Here is a 27,182-nt window from a genome sequence, read left to right as displayed (position 1 = left end):
AAGATTGCATTTCATCTCCCTATTTGCCTAAGTGGAATGGGAATATCAAAGGCTCACAACATTTTGAATGAGATCATTCACCTCACATATCAATGAATTGTTGAAGGCAGAACTTCAAATAAAGGCACAGTGTCATTGCATTGGGCCGACTCGGTTCCTGGAACAACTTATGCCGATTACTCAGTTGCACTGCTGGAGTATTGGCTCCAACAGGGAGATCACGATAATAGAGTTGCTATATTTTGTAAAATTTTTACAACTTGGTATTTACTAAGATAAAAATAATCACCAGACAGATTTGATTGTATCACCAATTATATCATGGCAGCCTGCTCTTCGTATAAAAACTAACATGTCAGCATTGCAAGTTATTAAACTATGTCAGCAAGACACTTTTTTAAAGCACCAAATATTTTTGTTTCATGTCTTCTTTACTCCTCCGTACTTTAAGTGGAAGCAATGTTGATGGAATGAGTGCCAATTTTTATTTTTTTTAAAGTCCAGGCAACACCATGCCATCATACTGCCATGAAGACATCACATAAAGTCGTCAAAATCTTGTTATTTTTACAAACAAATGGTAAAATAATTGCCACCGTTGAACAGAACCCAATGTGCAATATTTGCGATTTTTAAAAAAAGTTACTTCTTTGAATCAATATGTCTTTGGCTAGCAACCGATAGCATTACAGCTCTATGCATACTTGTAAATCACGCCATTTAATAAGTACCTTTCACCATCAAGGTTCCTGTGCTGTTGGCTGACCCAAAATGGTTCCGAGCAATGCAAGTGTAGCGTCCACCATCCCTCTTTGTCACATTAGCTATTCGGAGACTGCCATCCTCCAGAATAATTCTTCTAAAATAAAAGAACAAAAATCAGTCAATAATTTTCCACTCATCATAGGCAATCCCTTGAACGAAGATGACTTGCTTCCACACCAAAAGGGGTGAGTTCACAGATGTTTCAATGAAGGACCCGATGTTCCAGTCCTGAACTCGAGCGGGTGGAAGATGCCTGTGGGTGGATTTTTTTAACGTGGGGTGACCGTTGCACACCAGCCACCACACGGGCTTGACAGAGCTAGGTCTTGGTCCAGTGGCAAGGGTTAACCAGGACGACTGGAGACCTGCTCTGCTGCACGGACCTAATGCGCACACATAGTGCAGTGTGGGCTGGGCTCGTGCTGCCCCTGCGCCCTCGGCTCTTCTGGGCACCGTACCCCCATTTGCCGCACCTCTGCCATGATCTCTCATTTGTGGCAGAGGAGCGGCGAGAGATCATTTTAGTAAGCATTGCTGCAGCACTCACATATCGTAGATGACTGAATACTGTCTTTTTTTCTCATATCCAGAACACAATGATACTGAATGTTACTGGTCTGTTAGCCAATCGTTACCCAAATTCAAGTCCTGTCACCTCATTTGTTAGCCAGTTCCATTTGTATTGGCTCATTATCCCTACCCTTCACCTTATTTCAAAGTCAAAACAGAGATCCCTATGGATCGGATATGTGATGTGTTTAGACAACTCTGGAATTTACACTGAGCCCTTTTCTGTATGTCTCGTAAATTGCCAGAACTGCGGGAAAAGGGAGTGTACTGAGCATAGCATGCAATTGCATGAGACTCAGAAATTATGGAAAAAGAATAACGTCCGTCAAACCTTTTCCTCATCCTGGCAGATCTTTTCATAGACTCTACAAACCACTCTTCTCCTCGGGGAGAGAAGCAGCCAACCATAGCAAAACTTTCAAGAGCATAAAGCAGTGTGAAGCTTCTCTCGAACCATCAAGGGCCATCAAGCAAAACATGTTACTCAGCTCGGATCATTTGCATTCTATAAATGAAAAATGCTTGGTCCTGAAAGATGTCATAGAAATTGCCAATATCTTTCCTGATACTTATTTCCTTCACTCCAGTTCCCAGCAAAATGTTCATCGGCTCTTTCACAGGCATTAACTGATTTGCTGGGAGTTTGTTCCAGATATCGCCCCCTCTGTGGGAAACACATTGGGCTCGAGTTTCAGCATGTTGTCGCCTCTGTTTTTTGCCCAGGAGGGGCGGCGATGGCGGTGGTGAGCTCTTCTGGGCAGGCAACAAGATTCCAGCACACCGCCGGGGTTGTCGGAGCCGGTTTCAGCGGGGCGGGGAATATTATCGCCCGGGAGAAGCGAACCGGTGTGCAACGCCCCTGGTTGCGATACCGGCTCCATTTGTGGCTCCCACCTTATCCGTAGCGCTCTGTAGAGCACCCCCTGCTTGGACCGCCTGTGAAGCGGGTGGTCTGACCTGTAGCGGCTGCAGTGAGGTCTGTAATGTCCACCTCAAAGTGTGAGTGTCTTTTATTTAATTTTTTTGCCATTTATTTTGTGGCGTGAGTTACTTATTGGGAATGTTTTCAATATTTGGTTATCAGCTTTTTTTTTTCTCCCCAGACCTCTCTCGGAGCGCACCGAGGCCAGCTGTTTAGCTCGGGATTTTCGGTTGCTCAGCCGGCCTAGCACCCAAAGAGAGGTGTGTAATGCCTCCCTTAGTGCTCCGCCCCAGGGCCCAGCTGACCAATTCTGCTCACTGAGATGTAAACTGTTCCTGGGCGTAAACTTAACCACCCCACCACCATTACTGCCCCGAAATGAGCAAAGCTAAAAATTCAGCCCAATAATATCTTCTTAGCTCCAGTGTGACTTCAGGCCTGTTAATTCTGGATCTGTCCCTTCAACTTCTCCGAGCCCAATTCAAGTTAAATACTGTGTCAACATATTCTATGGATTTCAACATTTTCAATTCTATGCATCTTTACTCATGATTTGGAACCTTAAATCCTACCACATCAGTCTTCCCTAAATCTTCTCCAGCTTATCACTGAAATTGCCACACACAAACATGGCCTTTCCCATGGTCCACATCAGGTTGGGATAATATTTTTTGATTTACAATAGCATTTCCTCAAGATTACATTCACAACTTTACCCCTCTCCCCAGTCTCCGCCCTCACCTCCGACAGTAAGTGCGAGGATCTCATGGACTTCCTTGTCTCTAAGATTGAGACCATCCGTTCGGCCACTTCTGTCGCTTCCCTTCCTTCCCCTAGCACACTGGGCCAAACTTCCTCTAAGGATCCCCCCTGCCCTAGTCCTGAACTCACATCTTTCTCCTGTTTCTCTTCGATCTCCCCTCTTGACATTTCCGAGCTCATCCTGTCCATGAGACCCACGTCCTGCTCCCTTGACCCTATTCCCACCAAACGGCTGACCACCCAACTCCCTTTTCTGGCTCCAATGTTAGCTGACATTGTTAACGGTTCTCCCTCCTCAGGTACTGTTCCCCTCTCCCTCAAATCTGCCGTCATCACCCCCCTCCTCTCAAAAAACAACTCTCGACCCATCCATCCTTGCAAACTATCGTCCCATCTCCAACCTCCCTTTCCTCTCCAAAGGTCTTGAACATGTTGTTGCCTCTCAAATCCAGGCCCATCTTTTCCGCAATTGCATTTTTGAATCCGTCCAATCCGGTTTCCGCGCCTGACACAGTACCGAAACAGCTCTCATCAAAGTCACTAATGACATCCTTTGTGACTGTGACAAAGACAAATGATCCCTCCTCGTCCTTCTCGACCAGTCTGCAGCCTTTGACACGGCTGACCACTCCATCCTTCTCCAACGCCTCTCCACCTTATCCTCTCCATTCTTAAGTATCTAATTATAGCCAGAGAATCGCCTGCAACGGCTTATCTTCCCACCCCCGCATCGTTACCTCTGGTGTTCCCCAGGGATCTATCCTTGGCCCCCTCCTATTTCTCATCTACATGTTGCCCCATGGCGACATCATCTGAAAACACAGCGTCAGTTTCCACATGTACGCTGATGACACCCAGCTCTACCTCACCTCCACTTCTCTTGACCCCTCCAAAGTCTCTAAATTGTCAGACTGCTTGTCCGGCATCCAGTTCTGGATGAGCAGAAATTTTCTCCAATTGAATATTGGACAGATCGAAGGCATTATTTTTGGTCTCCACCACAAACTCCGTTCCCTAGCCACTGACTCCATCCCTCTCCCCAATCGCTGTGTGAGCCTGAACCAGACTGCTCGCAACCTTGGTGTCATATTTGACCCTGAAATGAACTTTCGACCACATATCCGCAGCATAACAATGATCGAATATTTCCACCTCCGTAACATCGCCCGTCTCCGCCCCTGCCTCAGCTCATCTGCTACCAAAGTCCTCATCCATGCCTTTGTTACCTCGATACTTGACTATTCCAATGCACTCCTGGCTAGCCTCCCACATTCTACCCTATGTAAACTAGAGGTGATCGAAAATTCGGTTGCCCGTGTCCTAACTTGCACCAAGTCCCACTCACTCATCACCCCCTATGCTCGCGGACGTATATTAGCTTTCGGTTAAGCAACGCGTCGATTTAAAAATACTCATCCTTATTTTCAAATCCCTCCATGGCTTGACCTCTCTCTATCTCAATAATCTCCTCCAGCCCCACAACTCCCAAGATATCTGCGCTCCTCTAATTCTGCGCTCTTGAGCATCCCTGATTATAATCACTCAATAATTGGTGGCTGTGCCTTCTGTTGCCTAGGCCCTCAGCTCTGGAATTCCCTCCCTAAACCTCTCGGCCTCTCTACCTCTCTTTCCTCCTTCAAGACGCTCCTTAAAACATACCTCTGTGACCAGGTCACCTGCGCTAATTTCTACTTATGCAGCTTGGTGTCAAATTCTTTATCTCATAATACTCCTAAGAAGCTCCTTGGGACATTTCACTACGTTAAAGGCACTATATAAATACAAGTTGTTGTTGTCATTCTTGGTCAACCTTGTTGCTAACAGCTTCAGTAGATTATATTTCTTTTTCTCCAATTTCTCTTTCCTTTCCTGAAGCTCTGGCTCTTCCAGATTCTATAGGCACTGGCAGAACTTTGATGCCTTACCCAAGTAGCCATTCTTCATGTGTGAGTCAAGGCAGTGGGTGCCAGTCGGTTATTTGACAGTGGGGGCCTTCACAGCTGAGAAAAAAATCCAAGTCCACAAACAGCTGCTGTCTACTTTTTATTGCCAAGACAATTTCAGACTAATCAGTTAATTTGCCAGGAATTCCATGAGCCTCAGTCTCCTTGACATCACACTTCACCTTCTGAAAACTCCAGTTAATTAGAACAACTGCATAACTATCTTCAAATAATTCAATTATTTCTTCCAAGAAATGTTGGATCATTTCTATATCCATGCCAAGCAACAACCCATTTTCCAAGAAAAGGCATTCATTTATCACAGCTACTCGCCTCTTGCAGACAGCTTAGTTGCAGAGGTGAGTTTTTATGCAAGTGATAATACTGGTGCATAACACAGTAACGTCGTGAATTCTGCCTCTTACCAATGAGAGGCACTGCTTCTTGTCAGATTGGCCCATAATTTCACAGGTCACTCTGTCCTTTGCTTTTTACTGCCAATGGTGCAATCTGACTTGAATTTCAATGTTTCGTCAGAGAGGGACCCTGTTGACATCCCAGTTACAATGTAATTGTAGATATCAGTTCAATGGCGTCTTGTAGGAACAGGGCCCCAGTGAAACATAGCTAGTTGTGAGCTGCAGGCACTCAGCAACCTTCTTTCTCCAGTGCGCTCTCTTAAAAATGTTCCTTTGCTTAAAGCAACATGACCAACAATTATTGGGTTCGGGGCCACTTTGGTCCTGTCACTTTTGCAAGACCTGTTACAGGAAGGTCAGCTGAAGCCAGCAGAGAGGAACATCTTCCACACCTTAATCTCTCTGTGCTCCAGATCTAGGTTTGAGCTACAGTGACAGCTGAAGCCATCCAGGATTTACTACATATACTTTATTATGTGGTGCATCTGCAGTTGTGAAGCAGTAATTGCCAAAGGCTTCACTTTCTGAGCACGGGGAAGCACGTTCTTTCTTTAGCATAAAAGATGCATGCTTCCAAAAAGCTTCAATTTTACAGCGGCCCAGAGTCACTTTTACCGCCAACTCATCCTGTGAGGGCCAGCTCAACAGGCTCGGGAACCTCCAGCTCAAGCCGCTCTACCCTGCACTGTGGTGGCCAAATACAGAGGGAGTGCACTGTTATTCTCGGTTCTCCAGGCCATGCACTCGCTTGGAAAGTTCTGAAACGTTCATGCAAAATGGTTCAATTTTTAAAAAATTTGTTCTTGGGATGTGGGCTGCATTTATTGCTTGTCTCTCGCTGCCCTGAGAAGGTGGTTTACACCGGATAACACGGGATATACGGCACAGAAACAGGCCATTCGGCCCAACCAGTCTGTGCTGGCGTTTATGTTCCTCCCATCTTTCCTCATCTAAATCTATCAGCATAACCCTCTATTCCCTTCGCCCTCATATGCTTGTCTAGCCTCCCCTTAAATGCATCGATACTATTCGCTTCAACCACTCCCTGTGGCAGCGAGTTCCACATTCTCACCGCTCTCTGGGTAAAGAAGTTTCTTCTGAATTTCCCATTGGATTTCTTGGTGACTATCTTATATTGATGGCCTCTAGTTATGGTCTTCCCCACAAGTGGAAACACTCTCTCTGTATCCACTCTATCAAAACCTTTCATAATTTTAAAGACCTCTATTAGATCACCCTTCAGCCTTCTTTTTTCAAGAGACCCAACCTGTTCATCCTTTCCTGATATGTATACCCTCGCATTTCTGGTATCATCCTTGTAAATCTTCTCTGCACCCTCCCCAGTGCCTCTATATCCTTTTTATAATATGGTGACCAAATTTGTACGCAGTACTCTAAGTGTGGTCTAACCGAGGTTCAATACAGGTTTAGCATAACTTCCCTACTTTTCAATTCTATTCCTCTAGAAATAAACCCGAGTGCTTGGTTTGCTTTTTTACGGCCTTGCTAACCTTGCTCGTTCCATGTCTGATTCCCTGCAATCTGGATTCCACCCCTGCCACCGTACTGAAACGGCTTTCATAAAAGTCACAAATGACATCATTTGTGACTGTGAAAAAGGTAAACTATCCCTCATCGTCCTTCTTGACTGGTCTGCAGCCTTTGACACGGTTGACAACTCCATCCTTTGCCACTTGCCTGGTTCCATTCTTATATATCTAATCATAGCCAGAGAACCACCTGCAACAGCTTCTCTTCCTGCCCCTGCATCGTTCCCTCTGGTGTCCAAGGATCTATCCTTGGCTCCCTCCTATTGCTCATCTACATGTTGCCCCTTAGCGACGTCATCTGGAAACACAGCGTCAGTTTCCACATGTACGCTGATGACACCCAGCTCTACCTCACCACCACTTCTCTAGACCCCTTCTCAGTCTCTAAATTGTCAGACTGCTTGTCCGACATCCAGTTCTGGATGAGCAGAAATTTCCTCCAAGTGAATATTGGGAAGACCGAAGCCATTATTTTTGCTCCCTGCCACAATCTCCGTTCCCCAGACACTGACTCCATCCCTCTCCCCAACATCTGTCTGAGGCTGAACCAGACTGTTCAAAACTTTGGTGTCATATTTGACCTTGAAATGAGCTTTCGACCACACATCCGCAGCATAAGACCGTCTATTTCCACCTCCATAACATCGCCCATCTCCGCCCTTGCCTCAGCTCATCCACTGCTGAAGCCCTCATTCATGCCTTTGTTACCTCTGGATTTGACTACTTCAACTCACTCCTGGCTGGCCTCCCACATTCTACCCTACGTAAACTAGAGGTGATCCTAAACTTGGCTGCCCGTGTCCTAACTCGCACCAAGTTCCGCTCACTCTTCACCCCCTGTGCTCGCTGATCTACATTAGCTCCCGGTTAAGCAACACTCACACGAGGCATGGATATATCAGACACGGTCACTCTGTGCCCTTCACTTTATTCCCAGGACGAAAGAGTGCGAATCCTGGGTGGGACCTCCCCTTTTATACCTGGAAGCCCAGGTGAGGAGCTCACTCCCTGTGGTCAGGGTGTGCATTACAAGGGTACAGGTATAGTATGCATGAGTTAGTTACATACTTATAGTCATTGCAAGATGGTGAAGTACAAGACATCACTCCCCCTTAGGTCTTTTACTTTCAGAGGTAAAATCTATCGGGTGGTCGGCACTCTCTCGTGGAGCGCCGCAGTTGTGGCTCTGGTGGCTGAGCCTCAGCACGTGTTTCTGTCACTTGAGGTGGTTCCGGCCTGTCCGAGCTGGCCGCAGGGACTGTGCTTGCTGAGGGCTGTCTTTGTTGCTCGTGCGCTGGAAGTGGTGTGGGTGCTATCTCATCATGCTCTTCTTCCGGTTCCTCCAAGTCTGCACTGAACCTTGTCTTCACTTGGTCCAAGTGTTTGCAGCATATCTGCCCATTGTTTAGTCTGACCACCATGATCCTGTTTCCTTCTTTGCCAATTACAGTGCCCTCAAGCCAGTTGGGTCCCAAAGCATGGTTAAGAACAAATACGGGGTCATCTATTTTTATACACCTCCCCCTTGAGCCTCGATCATGGAGCTCGGTTTGGGACTGGCGCTTGCCCTCAACAATGTCTGCCAGGGTTGGGTGAATAAGGGACAGCCGCGTCTTGAGTGTGCGTTTCATGAGGAGTTCCGCTGGCGGGACTCCCGTGAGCGAGTGCGGCCGGGACCTGTAGGCCAGCAGGAGGCGCGATAGGCGGTACTGAAGGGAGGGTCCTTGGATGCGTAGCATGTCCTTCATAATTACTTGGACCGCCCGTTCCGCCTGGCCATTGGAGACCGGCTTGAACGGCGCTGTCCAGATGTGCTTGATACCATTGCCCGACATAAACTCCTGCAATTCATGGCTGGTAAAACATGGGTCATTATCGCTGACCAGGATGTCCGGCAAGCCGTGGGTCACGAAAACCGTACGCAGACTCTCCACAGTGATGGATGTCGTGCTCGAGTTCAATATGATGCACTCGATCCACTTCGAGTACAGAAACATAGAAACATAGAAACATAGAAAATAGGTGCAGGAGTAGGCCATTCAGCCCTTCTAGCCTGCACCGCCATTCAATGAGTTCATGGCTGAACATGTAACTTCAGTACCCCATTCCTGCTTTCTCGCCATACCCCTTGATCCCCCTAGTAGTAAGGACTTCATCTAACTCCCTTTTGAATATATTTAGTGAATTGGCCTCAACTACTTTCTGTGGTAGAGAATTCCACAGGTTCACCACTCTCTGGGTGAAGAAGTTTCTCCTCATCTCGTTCCTAAATGGCTTACCCCTTATCCTTAGACTGTGACCCCTGGTTCTGGACTTCCCCAACATTGGGAACATTCTTCCTGCATCTAACCTGTCTAAACCCGTCAGAATTTTAAACGTTTCTATGAGGTCCCCTCTCATTCTTCTGAACTCCAGTGAAAACAAGCCCAGATGATCCAGTCTTTCTTGAAAGATTAGTCCCACCATCCCGGGAATCAGTCTGGTGAATCTTCGCTGCACTCCCTCAATAGCAAGAATGTCCTTCCTCAAGTTCGGAGACCAACACAATACTCCAGGTGTGGCCTCACCAAGGCCCTGTACAACTGTAGCAACACCTCCCTGCCCCTGTACTCAAATCCTCTCGCTATGAAGGCCAACATGCCATTTGCTTTCTTAACCGCCTGCTGTACCTGCATGCCAACCTTCAATGACTAATGTACCATGACACCCAGGTCTCGTTGCACCTCCCCTTTTCCTAATCTGTCACCATTCAGATAATAGTCTGTCTCTCTGTTTTTACCACCAAAGTGGATAACCTCACATTTATCCACATTATACTTCATCTGCCATGCATTTGCCCACTCACCTAACCTATCCAAGTCACTCTACAGCCTCATAACATCCTCCTCGCAGCTCACACTGCCACCCAACTTAGTGTCATCCGCAAATTTGGAGATACCACATTTAATCCCCTCGTCTAAATCATTAATGTACAATGTAAACAGCTGGGGCCCCAGCACAGAACCTTGCGGTACCCCACTAGTCACTGCCAGACATTCTGAAAAGTACCCATTTACTCCTACTCTTTGCTTCCTGTCTGACAACCAGTTCTCAATCCACGTCAGCACACTACCCCCAATCCCATGTGCTTTAACTTTGCACATTAATCTCTTGTGTGGGACCTTGTCGAAAGTATGCATCGACAATGATCAGGAACATTTTTCCCATGAACGGGCCAGTATGGGCCATGTGAATATGTGACCATGGCCTGGTGGGCCAGGGCCATGGGCTGAGTGGGGCCTCCCTGGGGCATTGCCCAACTGGGCACACCTCGTGCACCTGCGAATCCAGTGTTCCAGGACTGAGTCAATCCCCGGATACCATACGTGTGACCGGGCAATGGCGTTCATTAACATGATGCCAGGGTGCTCGCTGTGGTGTTCCCTGATGAACGCTTCCCTTCCTTTCTGGGGCATGACTACCCAGCTGCCCCATAACAGGCAGTCGGCTTGGATGGAGAGCTCATCCATCCGTCTCTGAAACGGCCTGACTTTCTCTGGGCAAGCCCTGTGTGCGGGCGCCCAGTCCCCAGTCAGGACACATTTCTTTATCATGGATAGGAGGGGGTCCCTGTTGGTCCAGAGTTTGGTCTGGCGGGCTGTGATGGGGGAGCCCGCAGTGTCAAAAGCCTCAACGGCCATGACCATTTCGGCGCTCTGCTCCGACGCCCCCTCAGTGGTGGCCAGTGGGAGCCTGCTGAGCGCGTCAGCGCAATTTTCGGTGCCTGGCCGGTGCCGTATGGTGCAGTCATACGCAGCCAGCGTGAGGGCCCATCGCTGTATGCGAGCTGACGCATTGGCATTGACAGCCTTGCTGTCGGACAACAGGGATGTTAACGGCTTGTGGTCCGTTTCTAGCTCGATGCACCGAAAAGGTACTGGTGCATCTTTTTCACACCATACACACACGCGAGTGCCTCCTTCTCGACCATGTCGTATCCACGCTCTGCTTGGGAGAGCGACCTGGAGGCATAAGCCACTGGTTGGAGTCGGCCGTCATCATTACCCTGCTGCAAAACACACCCAACCCCGCAGGATGACGCATCGCACATTAAAACCAGTTTTTTACAGGGGTCATACAAAGTCAACAGTTTGTTGGAACACAGCAGGTTCCTCGCCTTATTGAAAGCCCGTTCTTGACAATCCCCCCAAGACCATTATGGAGGAGCATGTGTAACGGCTCCAACAATGTGCTTAAGTTCGGCAGGAAGTTCCCAAAATAGTTCAGAGTCATAGAAACATAGAAACATAGAAACATAGAAAATAGGTGCAGGAATAGGCCATTCGGCCCTTCGAGCCTGCACCGCCATTCAATGAGTTCATGGCTGAACATGCAACTTCAGTACCCCATTCCTGCTTTCTCGCCATACCCCTTGATCCCCGTAATAGTAAGGACTACATCTAACTCTTTTTGAATATATTTAGTGAATTGGCCTCAACAACTTCTTGTGGTAGAGAATTCCACAGGTTCACCACTCTCTGGGTGAAGAAGTTTCTCCTCATCTCGGTCCTAAATGGCTTACCCCTTATCCTTAGACTGTGACCCCTGGTTCTGGACTTCCCCAACATTGGGAACATTCTTCCTGCATCTAATCTGTCTAAACCCATCAGAACTTTAAACGTTTCTATGAGATTCCCTCTCACTCTTCTGAACTCCAGTGAACAGAAGCCCAGTTGATCCAGTCTTTTGTGATAGGTCAGTCCCGCCATCCTGGGAATCAGTCTGGTGAATCTTCGCTGCACTCCCTCAATAGCAAGAATGTCCTTCCTCAAGTTAGGAGACCAAAACTGTACACAATACTCCAGGTGTGGCCTCACCAAGGCCCTGTACAACTATAGTAACACCTCCCTGCCCCTGTACTCAAATCCCCTCGCTATGAAGACCAACATGCAATTTGCTTTCTTTACCGCCTGCTGTACCTGCATGCCAACCTTCAATGACTGATGTTCCATGACACCCAGGTCTCGTTGCACCTCCCCTTTTCCTAATCTGTCACCATTCAGATAATAGTCTGTCTCTCTGTTTTTACCACCAAAGTGGATAACCTCACATTTATCCACATTATACTTCATCTGCCATGCATTTGCCCACTCACCTAACCTATCCAAGTTACTCTGCAGCCTCATAGCATCCTCCTCGCAGCTCACACTGCCACCCAACTTAGTGTCATCCGCAAATTCGGAGATACTACATTTAATCCCCTCGTCTAAATCATTAATATATAATGTAAACAGCTGGGGCCCCAGCACAGTCCCAGGAATGATCGCAACTCTGACCTGTTGCCGGGCCTGGGCGCCCGTCAAATCGCCTCAGTTTTTGATTCAGTGGGCCGGATCCCGTCTGCAGCAACCCTCCTGCCCAGGAACTCAACCTCTGGGGCCAAAAACACACACTTGGCCTTTTTCAGCAGCAGGCCTACCCGTTCCAATCGGCGTAGCACCTCCTCCAGGTTGTGGAGGTGTTCCTCAGTGTCTCGACCCATTATAAGGATGTCGTCTTGGAACACGATCATTCCAGGGATGGACTTGAGCAAGCTTTCCATGTTTCGCTGAAATAAACCGCTGCCGAACGAATGCCAAACGGGCACCTATTGTAAACAAATAATCCTTTGTGTGTCGTGATGGTGGTCAGAAACTTGGATTCTTCAGCCAGTTCCTGAGTCACCTCGGGAGCGAGTATTGGTCTTGCAGCGACACTCGGTTGATGGTGGCTTTGTAGTCGCCACAAATCCTGACCGAGCCATCTGCTTTGAGGACGGGAACAATGGGACTTGCCCAGTCGCTGAATTCAACGGGCAAAATTATGCCCTCTCTGAGCAGCCTGTCCAGTTCACTTTCAATTTTTTCATGCATCACGTACGGCACCGCTCTGGCCTTGTGGTGCACTGGTCTGGCATCTGGAGTGATGTGTATCACTACTTTGGTGCCCTTGAACGTTCCGACACCGGGTTGAAAGAGTGACTCGAATTTTTGCAATACCTGCGAGCATGAACTTCGCTCCACGGATGAAATGGCGTGCACATCCCTCCATTTTCAATTCATCTCAGCTAGCCAACTCCTCCCCAAGAGCGCGGGGCCATTTCCCGGAAGAATCCAGAGTGGCAGCCAGTTCTGTGATCCATTATGCGTTACCACCAAGTTTGCACTGCCCAGCACTGGGATGAACTCTTTGGTGTACGTACGTAGCTGCGTCTCAATGCGGTCCAATTTGGGCTTGCTAGCTCTGTGTGGCCATAGTCTCTCAAATTGTTGGGCACTCATGAGGGACTGGCTAGCTCCCGTATCCAGTTCTATGTGCACCGGGATGCAATTCAGTAAGGCTTTCATCATCATGGGTGGCGTTTTGGTGTATGAGCTGTGGACGTCAGCCACATGAACCCGCTGAACTTCAGCATCCATGGTTGTTCCCCAGGCCTCATCCTGCATTTCAGACCCCTCATCAGGTTCCTCTGTCTCGCAGACTAGCCTCGCTACTGCCTTTTTGCACATCCTGGCCAGGTGTCCCTTGCCATTACAAATCCTACAGGTGTAAAGTTGGAACCTGCAGATTTTTGCAGTGTGTCTGCCCCCACATCTCCAGCATGAGCTGAGATTGCTGTTAACAAAAGGACTATTCCTCTCTGATGGACCATTTGGCTGTTTCTAAGCACTCTGATGGGGGGTGTTAATTGTCCAATCACAGAATGCATTGTTCCTCGTGATGGCATGAATTGCCGATCCCCTTTCCATTGTCCCTGTTGCCAGGAGCTTGTTGCTACCTGGGTGGTGCCGAATTGCCCTTGCCTGCCTGCCTGGATGGTGTTGAATTGCCCTTGCCTGCCTGTGGGATTCTGTATCATTTTTATACATTGATTCCCTGGTTCAACGCAACTTTAAAACCAGGGCTGTGTGCGTAGATTAGCTTGGTCTCCTCTTCCCCTTCCATAAAGGTCTGAGCTATCAACGCCGCCCCTTCTAAAGTCTAATTCTTAGTCTTTATGAGCTTCCTGAAAATGCCGGCATGATTAATGCCCTCGGTGAAAAAGTCCCTTAACATCTCCCCCCTGCAGGCATCGGAGAACTTACAGAGACTGGCCAAACGGCGCAGTTCCGCCACGAAGTCCGAGATGTTTTAACCCTCCCGACGCCGGTGAGAGTAGAACCGGTGCCGGGCCATGTGTACGCAACGTGCCGGCTTGAGATGCTCACTGATCAGCTGGCTGAGCTCTTCGAAGGACTTGTCCACTGGCTTTTGGGGTGCGAGCAGGTCTTTCATTAGCGCATATGTCTGTAGACCACAGCTGGTCAGTAGATGCGCCCTCCGCTTGTCAGCCGCTGTCTCTTCCAGCCAGTCCTTTGTGACAAAGCTCTGCTGGAGTCTTTCCACAAAGTCGTCCCAGTCCTCACCCACACAGTAACGTTCCTCTGTGCCGCCGGTGGCCATCCTCGTGGTTCGGTGATTCCCGATTCTCGTCGCCAGATGTAGTGTCTCTGCACCTTGTTACAAACTCACATGAGGCATGGATATATCAGACATGGTCACTCTGTGACCTTCACTTTATTCCCAGGACTAAAGAGTGCTGATCCTGGGTGGGACCTCCCCTTTTGTACCTGGAAGCCCAGGTGAGGAGCTCACTCCCTGTGGTCAGGGTGTGCATTACAAGGGTACAGGTACAGTATGCATGAGTTACAGTTACATACTTATAGTCATTGCAAGATGGTGAAATACATGACAGCCTCAATTTCAAAATTCTCATCGTTATTTTCAAATCCCTCCATGGCCTCACCCCTCCCTATCTCTGTAATCTCCTCCAGCCCCACAACCCGCCGCCCCCGCGCCCCCCTACCCCCTGCCAACCCCGAGATGTCTGCGCTCCTCTAATTCTGCCCTCTTCAGCATCCCTGATTACAATCGCTCAACCATTGGTGGCCGTGCCTTCTGTTACCTGGGCCCCAAGCTCTGTAACTCCCTACCTAAACCTCTCCACCTCTCTACTTCTCTTTCCTCCTTCAAGACCCTCCTTTAAAACATACCTCTTTGACCCAGCTTTTGGTCACCTGCGCTAATTTCTATTTCTGCGGCTCGTTGTCAAATTTTTTAATTTCATAATACTCCTGTGAAGCGCCCTGGGACGTTTCACTACGTGAAAGGCGCTATATAAATACTGGGCTTCAACTTTGCTGACAAGCAGATGTGGCATTTTATCAAACACCTTTTGGAAATCCATGTACACCAACCACGTCAACTGCATTGCCCTCATCAACCCTCTCTGTTACCTCCTCTAAAAACTCAATTAAGTTAGTTAAACATGATTTCCCTTTAACAAATCCATGCTGGCATCCCTTAATTAATCCACACTTGTCCACAGAAAGTTGTTGAGTTGTTGAGGCCAGTTCGTTAGATATATTCAAAAGGGAGTTAGATGTGGCCCTTACAGCTAAAGGGATCAAGGGGTATGGAGAGAAAGCAGGAATGGGGTACTGAAGTTGCATGATCAGCCATGATCCTATTGAATGGCGGTGCAGGCTCGAAGGGCCGAATGGCCTACTCCTGCACCTATTTTCTATGTTTCTATGTTAGTCAAAGTGACTTTTAATTTTGTCCCTGATTATCGTTTCTAAAATCTTCCCCACTACCGAGGTTAATCTGACTGGCCTGCAGTTGCTGAGTTTATCCTTATACCCTTTTCTGAACAAGGGTGTAACATTAGCAATTCTTCAGTCCTCTGGCACCACAAGGAAGATTGGAAGATTATGGTCAGTCCCTCTGCGATTTCTACCTTAACTTCCCTCAGCATCGCGTCGGTCCTGGTGACTTATCTACTTTAAGTAGCTCCACTTTATCAATTTTTATTCCATCTAGTATCTCCAATACCTCCTCTTTCACTTTGGCAGCATCTTCTTCTTTGGTGAAGACAGATGCAATGTACACATTTAGTCCCTCAGCCATGCCACTTGTCTCCTTTTTGGTCTTTAATCACTACCCGTTTACTATTTATATGTCTATATAAGTCATCCTCAGTTCTGGGGGACTGCTTTGGAAGGAAGGAGAGAAGATATGTCGAAAGAAGACTTTTGAATTCCTTTGCTTTTCCCCGTCTTTGTCTGAGGGTAGCAAATTCAAGCACATGACTGGTCTAGTCATTCATTACCCGAAATAACTCAACTCTGCTAATCACTACTATCTCACTGTCCTCTGCCAAATCCTTCTCCGACTCCAGCTTTATCCTTGATGCAAAAGACAATGCACGATACCTTTCCTTCCTGATGAAGCCACTTCCCAGACCCTTCTCTCCCACCTCTGACACTCGCCTCCAATAACAGGTATGACGAACTCACAGATTTTTTTGTCTTCAGGATGGAGACCATCTGTGCAGTTGCTTCTGGAGCGACCGTACCCGCTCTACCCAGCTGCTCCTGACCTCTCTTGCTTCCTCCTATCCACTCGACTTCAATCTTTGTACTACTTTGGACATTTTCCTTGTTAAAGGCACTCGATACATGCAAACTGTTGTCCCCGTTTACTCTCTCTTTCTCTTTCCCCTCAGAACTCAATTTCTTATCATTGCAAAAATGTACCAGTATAGAGCGGTGTTTCCAGGGAAGGTTGGACATTTCAATTCCTCTCATCAATCTGCTGCTCGGTGCCATTCTCTGTTTCTCTCCCTGTGACTGAGGGGTGGTGAGCCTCAATGTCTCAGCCAAGGGATGTGAGCCCAATCAGTAGCAGTTTGAGTTGCACAAAGGGTCCAATTTGGGATGAAGGACCTACATCTCAAGTGTTAACCTGTCTTTTCTCTTCACAGATGCTGGGAGACCCGCTGTGCATTCTCCAGCATTTTCTATTTTAACTTGAAATTTCCGGCCTTTTTGGCTTTTTATTGCAGCAGTTGGAAATAGAATTATTCGGCAAATTAGCAAGATGAACAAGAAAGGCTGTGCAATTATACCGTTCCTTATCGTATCCTCAGGGCATCCCCAAGCTCTTCTCAATGAATGATTTATTTTTAAAGTGTAGTCAATCATATTATGCCGACAAATGCAGCAGCCATTTGTGTACGTAAGCTCCATCACACAGCAAATGAGAGGAATGGCCAGTTAATCTATTTTTGATGGTGGTAGTTGAGTGTCATCACAAGTCAGGGACTGCCGTGACTGCAGGATCCGCAGGAGTTTTAAACCATCCATGCTTCCTGTGGCCTGTTAAATGCGTCAGTCAGATCTGTGTATTAACATGTTTTGTGTTGTGACACAACACAGCATCGCATAATGTGAGTATGCTGCCACACTGAACTGGCTCAGCTTTAACTTCTGGATCCCCCATATCCAATTCAAAGAATGATAATCTGTCATACTTGACCCTGAAATGAGCTTTCGACCATATAGTGGCAGCATAACTAAGACCGCCTATTTCCACCTCCATAACATCGCCTGTCTCCGCCCCTGCCTCAGCTCTAGACTTGACTATTCCAATGCACTCCTGGCTGGCCTCCCACATTCTACCCTACCTAAACTAGAGGTGATCCTAAACTCGGCAGCCCGTGTCCGAACTCGCACCAAGTCCCGTTAACCCGTCACCCCTGTGCTCGCTGACCTACATTGACGTCCGGTTAAGCAACGCCTCGATTTCAAAATTCTCATCCTTTTTTCAAATCTCTCCATAGCCTTGCCCCTCCCTATCTTTGCAATCTCCTCCAGCCCCACAACCACCCCTCCCCCCGCCCAAAGTGTCTGCGCTCCTCGAATTCTACCCTGATGAGCATCCCTGATTGTAATCGCTCAACCATTGGTGGCCGTGCCTTCTGTTGCCTAGACCTCAAGCTCTGGAACTCCCTGCCTAAACCTCTCTACCTCTCTTTCCTCCGTCAAGACACTCCTTAAGACATACCTCTTTGAACAAACTTTTGGTCACCTGCACTAATTTCTCCTTAGGCGGCATGGTGTCAAATTTTTACTGCTTAATACTCCTGTGAAGCATTATCATCATAGGAAATCCCTTGGAATCGAGGAAGACTTGTTTCCACTCCTGAAGTGAGTTCTTTGGTGGCTGAACAGTCCAATATGAAAGCAACAGACTGTCATAGGTGGGACAGATAGACATTGAGGGAAGGAGTGGGTGGGGAGTCTGGTTTACCGCACGCTTTTTCCACTGCCTGCGCTTGATTTCTGCATACTCTCGGCGATGAGACTCGAGGTGCTCAGCGCCCTCCCGGATGCACTTTCTCCATTTAGGGTGGTTTTTGGCCAGGGGCTCCCAGGTGTCGGTGGGGATGTTGCACTTTATCAGGGAGGCTTTGAGGGTGTCCTTGTAACATTTCCACTACCCACCTTTGGCTCATTTGCCATGAAGGAGCTCTGCATAGAACACTTACTTTGGGAGTCTCATTTCTGGCATGTTAACGATGTGGCCTGCCCAGCGGAGCTGATCGAGTGTGGTCAGTGCTTCAATGCTGGGGATGTTGGCCTGGACGAGGACACTGATGTTGGTGCGCCTGTCCTCCCAGGAGATTTGTAGGATCTTGCGGAGATATCATTGTTGATATATCTCCAGCGACTTGAGGTGTCTACTGTACATGGTCCACGCCTCTGAACCATACAGGAGGGCGGGTATTACTACGGCCCTGCAGACCATGGTGGTAGGTTTGAGGGCCTGGTCTTGGAACACTCTTTTCCTCAGGCAGCCAAAGGCGGCATTGACGCACTGGAGGCGGTGTTGAATCACCTCATCAATGTCTGCTTTTGTTGATAAGAGGCTCCCGAGTTATGGGAAATGGTCCACGTTGTCGAGGGCCGCGCCGTGGATCTTGATGACTGGGGGGCAGTGCTGTGCGGCGGGGACAGGCTGGTGGAGGACCTTTGTCTTACGGATGAAGTGCATCCGGGAGGGCGCTGAGCACCTCGAGTCTCATCGCCGAGAGCATGCAGAAAACAAGCGCAGGCAGCGGAAAGAGTCTGCGGAAAACCTGTCCCACCCTCCCCTTCCCTCAACGACTGTCTGTCCCACCTGTGACAGAGACTGTAACTCCTGTATTGGACTGCTCAATCACCTGAGAACTCACTGAGAGTGGAAGCAAATCTTCCTCGATTTCGAGTGATGGTGATGTTTCGCTGGAGACCCAGTGGGGTAAACTTCCACGGGGGCTTTCTCAATCATCCATCGTAACATTCAGAGCCACTGAAGCCTGCGGAAAATCAGCCTAAACGCCATTTAAGCTATTTCTCCGTGACTCTGAAGTTACAACAGACGAGTTTTTGAACCCCTGTGAAGATCCAACCGCCCCCCTCCCCACCCCCGTCCTCTTCAAATCAGCTTCCTGCTGGGCTACTGAAGAGCAACAGAAAATAACAGTATGAATGTGAGAGATTGGCCAAGGAAGGCTCTCCCAAAGCTGGTATATAAGTTAAAGGGGTCTTAAAACTGTGTTATTGAGAGAAAAAAGGTTTTCACACCTTTGTATTATCAAATTGTGTATAAACCACAGCTAATTAATGCTAATGACCATCCTGCAGTTTACTTAATCACAACTATCATTTCTAGTGCGTTGCTCCTGGCTCTCCTCAGCTTTAAACAGTGACATTATAATAGGGGGTAATTTTCAAGTTAATGGAGTATAAAATCGGGTGGGGTTTCAAACAGGCCCATTTCCCGCCTGACTGCTTAGATTAAAATTATCTCCTATGATTCATTTAAGCGACCTTCAAATTCATTACATAGTCTGGAGAGTGTGGGTGGTTGTAAGGAAGGGAATCGTGTAATGTGATTTTATTCATTTAAGTGATTATTCATTTGTATAATGTTCATTGAAATGGGCTTTATTTTTCTTGCGGGCATCCTTGGTGCCAACACTCAGCACAAACTTTAAGTTTCTTTCGAGCCTTTTTCCACTACCAATGTCACACTAAATACTGAATCTCTATTCACGTGTAACTTGCTGTGTGCGATATTAGTTGGTATCCAGAAGCATTGCCCATTGGAAAAAATGCATCATTTGGTGTTGCCTTTTTGCACCCTATGCATTTTTTTCTGTTTCCTTTTGTTATTTGCACACCTTCCACAGCAAGACTATAGAAACATAGAAACATAGAAAATAGGTGCAGGAGTAGGCCATTCGGCCCTTCGGGTCTGCACCCCCATTCAATAAGATCATGGCAGATCATCCACCTCAGTACCCCTTTCCTGCTTTCTCTCCATACCCCTTGATCCCTTTAGCCGTCCGGGCCATATCTATCTCCCTCTTGAATATATCTAACGAACTGGCATCAACAACTCTCTGCTGCAGAGAATTCCAGAGGTTAACAACTCTCTGAGTGAAGAAGTTTTTCCTCATCTTGGTCCTAAATGGCCTACCTCTTATCCTTAGACTGTGACCCCTGGTTCTGGACTTCCCCAACATTGGGAACATTCTTCCTGCACCTAACCTGTCCAGTCCCGAGGGAATTTTATAGGTTTCGAAAAGATCCCCTCTCATTCCTCTCAGCTCCAGTGAATACAGGTCCAGTCGTTTCTTTGCTTCTCTCTGTACCCCTCTCACAAATGTTATTTTCCTATTTCTCTGTTTCGTTGACTCATCCATTAATTTCCTTAACTTTCCTAGCACCAAATTATTGGCAGGAAGACCCAGCTGGTTGATTCTTGCTGTGGCAATGGAGCAAAAGGCTAAAACCAAGGCCTTTGAGAGTGGGGCAAATCTGTGAAAGGGGTCGGCAGAAAGATCACACTTGCAAGCAAAAATAAGGAGGGAGCGCGGTAAATTACCATAGAGGGACTCGCCGAAATAGTGGATGTTGGCAGTAGCTTTAAGAGAAAGAGAAATGGACAACGGTCATTTCATCCAAAGGCTTCCTCACATATTTGTTGAAGGATATGATTGGCTGCTTTTTTTGTGAATGGGATTTTATTTGTGAGCAATATTGAAGTACGCTCTGGACACTGGATTCTTAAAGTACGGGTCTCACAGACATCCAGCTCAAGCCAAATGTAATACTGCTGGGACCTACTCACAACAGGTCTTCCAGGCAATCTTAGCGAGTTCTGGCAGTTTTAAATTTGGCTTATTGCTGGATGCTCGTGAATTGAATGTTACAAACACAGTGCTACTAGCATGGGAGCTGTACAAGGAAATGCTAAAAGAGGAATTTTGTGCTGCAGTTTTGAAACGGCACTGTCCGGCTTTCTTCCACTGACGAGAGATAAGCAGTTGTTTGCTGATTTTATGTGGTCTATTCTGAGATAAGAAAGAGATCAGCAACATTGCAATAAAAACCTTTATTAAGTTTAAAACAGAGATGTTGCTGTTGCCGTGTTGATCTCTGTGCTTGATGAATATTGTGACATGCTCCTCATATTTCAGACTGAACAATAGTTATTCGAGTTCACCACAGTATGACCCAACCCTCGTTCAGTTACCGAGGGAGCCCGATTGATGCCAGCCAAACAGAAACAAGGTGGAAGAGGCAATCAAGCCATGACCTCAATATGGCTGCCACTGTGACACAGCTGACATGGTGAGTTCTTCAGGTACTGTACCAGAATAGCACTTTATCAAGGAGGCTTTGAGGCTGTCCTTGAGATGTTTCCTCTGCCCACCTGTGGCTTACTTGCCGTGTAGGAGCTCCGAGTCGAGCGCTTGCTTTGGGAGTCTCGTGTCGGGCATGCAAACAATGTGACTCGCCCAACAGAGCTGATCAAGTGTGGTCAATGCTTCGATGCTGGGGATGTTGGCCTGATCGAGAACACTGACGTTGGTGCATCTATCCTCCCAGGGGATTTGCAGGATCTTGCGGAAATATCGTTGGTGGTATTTCTCCAGTGATTTGAGGTGCCTACTGTACATGGTCCACATCGCTGAGCCATACAGGAGGGCGGGTATCACTACAGCCCAGTAGACCATGAGCTTGGTGCCAGATTTGAGGGCCTGGGCTTCGAACACTCTCTTCCTCAGGCGGCCGAAGGCTGCACTGGCGCACTGGAGGCGGTGTTGAACCTAGTCGTCGATGTCTGCCCTCGCTGATAATAGGCTCCCGAGGTATGGAAAGTGGTCCACGTTGTCCATGGCCGTGCAGTGGATCTTGATGATTGGCCCCAGAATAGCATTGAGCAAAGGACAAGCGTTCAGCTACAGGGAGAGGGAGATGGTCGTTCAGCAGCTGATTCTGAGGTTTTAGTTTACACTTCTTTTCCAAAAAAGGGTCAGTAATCCTGGTTATGTACAAATGGACGGGTGTGCACGATTTTCAAACAGGTGATTTTGAGCGATTTCTTTTTGTTCGCTGGAGTGACAACACAAAATCAGAGAATCATATTGTGCCTGCAACAATAATCTCTGATGATCCTCGAGCAACTAACAAGCTGTGTAACCAGATTAAATAGAGAGCTGTGGAGAGCACAAAGCTGATGACAAAGTGATGAAACCCATTTCATACAGACGCTGACTATAGCTACAAACTGTGTAATAAAAAAATGGCCTTTTTGGTGCAGGAGGAAAATTGTACTTGTTAAATATATATGCAAACAATGCTGCAATGACACAGAGAAATGTTAACAAGATGTAACAAGGAAGGCAGTACAACTATTTTGAGTTGTACCTGTAAAAACATAAAAGGAAGAGTGGGGGGGGGGGGGCACTAAAACCGACAAACTTAAACAAATTAAACTTTGGTTGCCAGGGGTGATGATGCACTCCAGTCCCTCCGAAGCCCACCGGTGGACACCGCGTGCTCCATCTCCAGGGATACCCTGGCTCGGATGTAACCGCGGGAGAGAGGCAGACAGCAGGAAGGCAGTACAAGTGGAAATAGCAGCCTCACACGAATTAAATTCCACATGCCGTGATAGTAATGAAAATGTTCTAAAGGCAGGACCTTCCATGAATCAAATGATACTGTCTTGTCGCATGCTGTTCTTTGGTTTGAAGGAAAACTCACACATAACTAACAGACAACAGAGAGTTGGGATCAATGGGTTATTTTCTTCCGATTGGCAATCAGTAACTAGTGAGGTGCCGCAGGGATCAGTGCTGGGTCCTCAACTATTTACAATCGATATTAATGACTTGGATGAAGGGACTGAGTGTAATGTAGCCAAGTTTGCTGATGATACAGAGATGGGTGGGAAAGTAACTTGTGAGGAGGACACAAAAAATCTGCATAGGGATATAGACAGGCTCAGTGAATGGGCAAAAATTTGGCAGATGGAATATAATGTGGGAAAATGTGAGGTTATCCACTTTGGCAGAAATAATAGAAAAGCAAATTATAATTTAAATGGAAAAAAATTGCAAAGTGTTGCAATACAGAGAGACCTGGGGGTCCTTGTGCATGAAACACAAAAAGTTAACATACAGGTACAGCAAGTAATCACGAAGGCAAATGGAATGTTGGCCTTTATTGTAAGGGGGATAGAGTATAAAAGCAGAGAAGTCCTGCTACACTGTACAGGGTATTGGTGAGGCCACACCTGGCCACACAGTTTTGGTCTCCGTATTTAACAAAGGATATATTTGCATCGGAGGCTATTCAGAGAAAGTTCACTAGGTTGATTCCGGAGATGAGGGGGTTGACTTATGAGGATAGGTTGAGTAGGTTGGGCCTATACACATTAGAGTCCAGAAGAATGAGAGGTGATTTTATTAAAACACAAGATAATGAGGGGGCTCGACAAGGTGGATGCAGAGAGGATGTTTCCACTCAAAGGGGAAACTAAAACTACGGGACCGAGAATAAAGCACCACCCATTTAAAACTGAGATGAGGAGAAATTTCTTCTCTCAGAGGGTTGTAAATCTATGGAATTCTCAGCCCCAGAGAACTGTGGAGGCTGGGCCATTGAATATATTTAAGGCGGAGATAGACAGATTTTTGAGCGATAAGGGATAAGGGGTTATGAGGAGCGGGTGGGGAAGTGGAGCTGATTCCATGATCAGATCAGCCATGATCTTATTAAATGGCGGAGCAGGCTCGAGGGGCTGTATGGCCCACTCCTGCTCCTATTTCTTATGCTCTTATGCTCTTATGTTCTTATAATACAAAGGCATGAAGAGGAACTGGTGATGGATCAAAGCAAATGAAACCATTAGGGCCAGAATTGTTTATTCATTTGGGAGGAAGGCTCTTAAAAGCACCTTTCTATGGAGGCTTTTGGGTCCAAACTAAAACACAGTCATGGCTATTTCCATCATCCCATAAATAACTCTAAGAGAAGATATACAGAAAATTCAAAGACGCCCATTGTGCTATGCTCAGAAAGATCAGTGGGAATCACAAGGGCATGGTGGTGACAAAAATTAAGCAGCTCTCTTGTGCTTTAGGTTTGCAGAAGCTCCTTCCTTAAATTACGTCACAAGGGCCCTGAATTTCCTCAGGGCCAGGAGTGGATTGCTGGTGTAAAATTAGCAGGTGAGATGGTAGGACCCAGAAGCTGAGGGTCTCCACCCCAAAAATATGTCTGCGGAAATGTTCTCTGGCGGCATGGGCTGCAGGAGGATATCAATCTATTGGTCAGGTGGGCAGAGCGATGGCAAATGGAATTTAATTCGGAGAAGTGTGAGGTAGTGCACTTGGGGAGGGCTAATAAGAAAAGGGTAGGCCACTTAATGGTGTAGATGAACAAAGTACCTTGGAATGCTTGTCCACAGATCCCTAAAAGTAGCAGGCCAGGTGGGTAAGGTGGTTAAGAAGGCATATGGAATGCTTGCCTTTATTGGCCGAGGCATAGAATACAAGAGCAGGAAGATTATGCTTAAATTGTATAACACTTTGGTTAGGCCACAGCTGGAATACTCTGTGCAGTTCTGGTCGCCGTATTATAGGAAGGACATGATTGCACTAGAGAGGGAGGGTGCAGAGAAGATTTACTAGGACGCTGCTTGCAATGGAGAAACTTAGCTATGAGGACAGATTGGATAGGCTGGGTTCGTTCTCATTGGAACAGAGGAGGCTGAGAGGAGACCTCATTGAGCTGTATAAAATTTTGAGGAGCCTGGATATAGTGGATAGCAAGGGCCTAGTTGGTGGAGGGGTCTATTACAAGGGGACATATTTTTAAGGTGGTTGGTGAAAGGTTTGGAGGGGATTTGAGGAGAAGCTTCTTAACGTAGATGGTTGTGAGGGTCTGGAACTGAATGCCTGGAAGGGTGGTGGATGCAGAAACCCTCACCACATTTAAAAGGGGCTTGGATGAGCAATTAAAGTGTCGTAGCCTGCAGGGCTATGGACCTCGAGCTGGTAAGTGGGATAGGCTGGATCATCATCATCATCATCACAGGCAGCCCCTCAGAATCGAGGAAGACTTGCTTCCACTCCTGAAGTGAGTTATTTGGTGGCTGAACAGTCCAATACGAGAGCTACAGACTGTCACAGATGGGACAGATAGTCGTTGAGTGAAGCGGCGGGGGGCTGGGAGTGGGACTGGTTTGCCGCACGCTCTTTCCGCTGCCTGCGCTTGAGTTCTGCATTCTTTTGGCTTTGAGACTCGAGGTGCTCAGCGCCCTCTCAGACGCACTTCCTCCACTTAGGGCGGTCTTGGGCCAGGGACTTCCAGGTGTCGGTGGGGATGTCACACTTTATCAGGGAGGCTTTGAGGGTGTCCTTGTAGCGTTTCCACTGCCCAACTTTGGCTCATTTGCCCTGAAGGAGCTCCGAGCAGAGCATTTGCTTTGGGAGTCTCGTGTCTGGCATGCGAACTATGTGGCCTGCCCAGCGGAGCTGATCGACTGTGGTCAGTGCTTTAATGCTGGGGATGTTAGCCTGGACGAGGACGCTGATGTTGGTGCGCCTGTCCTCCCAGGGGATTTGTAGGATCAAAACTGCCACCAAGCTCATGGTCTACAGGGCTGTAGTAATACCTGCCCTCCTGTATGGCTCAGAGACATGGACCATGTACAACGGACACCTCAAGTTGCTGGAGAAATATCACCAGTGATGTCTCCGCAAGACTGGATAACCACTTGTTGGCTGGCACAGATATAATGCTAAATACTGCAGAGAATCGAATACGGCCAGGGTGATCTCCTGGAGTAGTTTCGATTGCCTGGATGGGTCAGAGAGGATTTTTCACAGATTCTTTTCCTCAATTAACTTGGATTTTTTAATCTGTTTTTTTGCTTCTCCCAGGAGATCACAAGGCTCTGGTTGGGGTGGAATGTAGAATATTTTATTGCAAGGAGTGTCGCAGTTGTGAGGGGCGGACTGGTTGGGCTGGGTGCTCTTTACGTTTCCGCCATTGTTCATTGCTCATAGGTTTATATGTAACCTTCAATGCTGCTGACCCAGGGCCGTGCGGCTCTTTGTCGGACACGATGGGCCGAAGTAGCCTCCTTCTGCACTGTGGATATCGATGTTTCCATGTTTCTATGGGGTTGGTGGAATGTCTGTTTGCCCTATGGAGCCTCGACACACTTTTCCATCTATAAATGTCTGCCATCTGCCTTGGAGAAACTACAAAAAAAATGTTTGGAGCATAGCTGCCTCTGCTGGTTGCTACTGCAGTGGGTGTTGCTGGGTGGGTACAGAAATTGGGATTCAGTTCGCTCCATAATGGTTGTCATCATAGGCAGTTCCTCGAAACGAGGATGACTTGCTTCCACGCCGAAAAGGGATGATTTCACAGGCATTTCAATGAAGGACCTAATATTCCAGAACCCTACATCCTGAAGGGTGGAAGATGCCTGTGTGTGGGTTATTTAACGTGGGGTGGCCGTTGCACACCTGCCACCACACGGGCTTGACAGAGCGAGGTCTTGGTCCAGTGGCAAGGGTTATCCAAGACGACTGGAGACCAGCTCTGCTGCACGGCCCTAGTGCGCACACATATCGCAGTGTGGGCTGGGCCCGTGCTGCCCCTGGGCCCTCGCCTCTCCTGGGCCCTGATCACATCTCTCTACAAACTCTTGCCGCTCCTTTGCCCTGACCTCACCGCTCCTGCTGTACCTGCCCACGCTGCAGTCAGCCGTCGCGCTCCTGCAGCAGCACGCGCTGCTCCCTGCAGTGGTATGCCGCCGCACGTTGTCCCCTCTAATGGCCTCGGCCTGCTGATGGTCTTACAGGCCGGAACCACGCCAATTTCTAGGCCGGGCCGCTGCACACTGCTCCTTCGAGACTCCAGTGATAGTAACGGTGGCCTGACGTACCCAGTAGTATAAAACTTGAGGGACATGAGAGAAGAGCAAAGGGATATAGGTGACAATGTGCACAAAACTGTGGTCCAAATGCACAGATACAAATAGTTAAAAAAGGTTA

At 47.6% G+C, this 27,182-nt stretch overlaps 1 protein-coding gene across 3 annotated transcripts in view; it reads right to left on the bottom strand.

Moving 5' to 3' along the window:
- LOC139277132 (contactin-4-like) overlaps window positions 1–27,182 on the bottom strand; it is a 1,961,053-nt gene that overhangs the window by 725,792 nt on the left and 1,208,079 nt on the right. For all 3 annotated transcript variants that reach the window (XM_070895154.1, XM_070895156.1, XM_070895155.1), the window contains exon 12: window positions 732–859. In XM_070895154.1, the coding sequence (XP_070751255.1) occupies window positions 732–859 (128 nt within the window). The remainder of the gene's footprint in view (window positions 1–731; window positions 860–27,182) is intronic.

The sequence above is a fragment of the Pristiophorus japonicus genome, chromosome 12, assembly GCF_044704955.1.
Source record: "Pristiophorus japonicus isolate sPriJap1 chromosome 12, sPriJap1.hap1, whole genome shotgun sequence".
NCBI classification, from domain to species: Eukaryota; Metazoa; Chordata; class Chondrichthyes; family Pristiophoridae; genus Pristiophorus; species Pristiophorus japonicus.
This window is presented reverse-complemented; position numbering and strand designations above follow the sequence as displayed.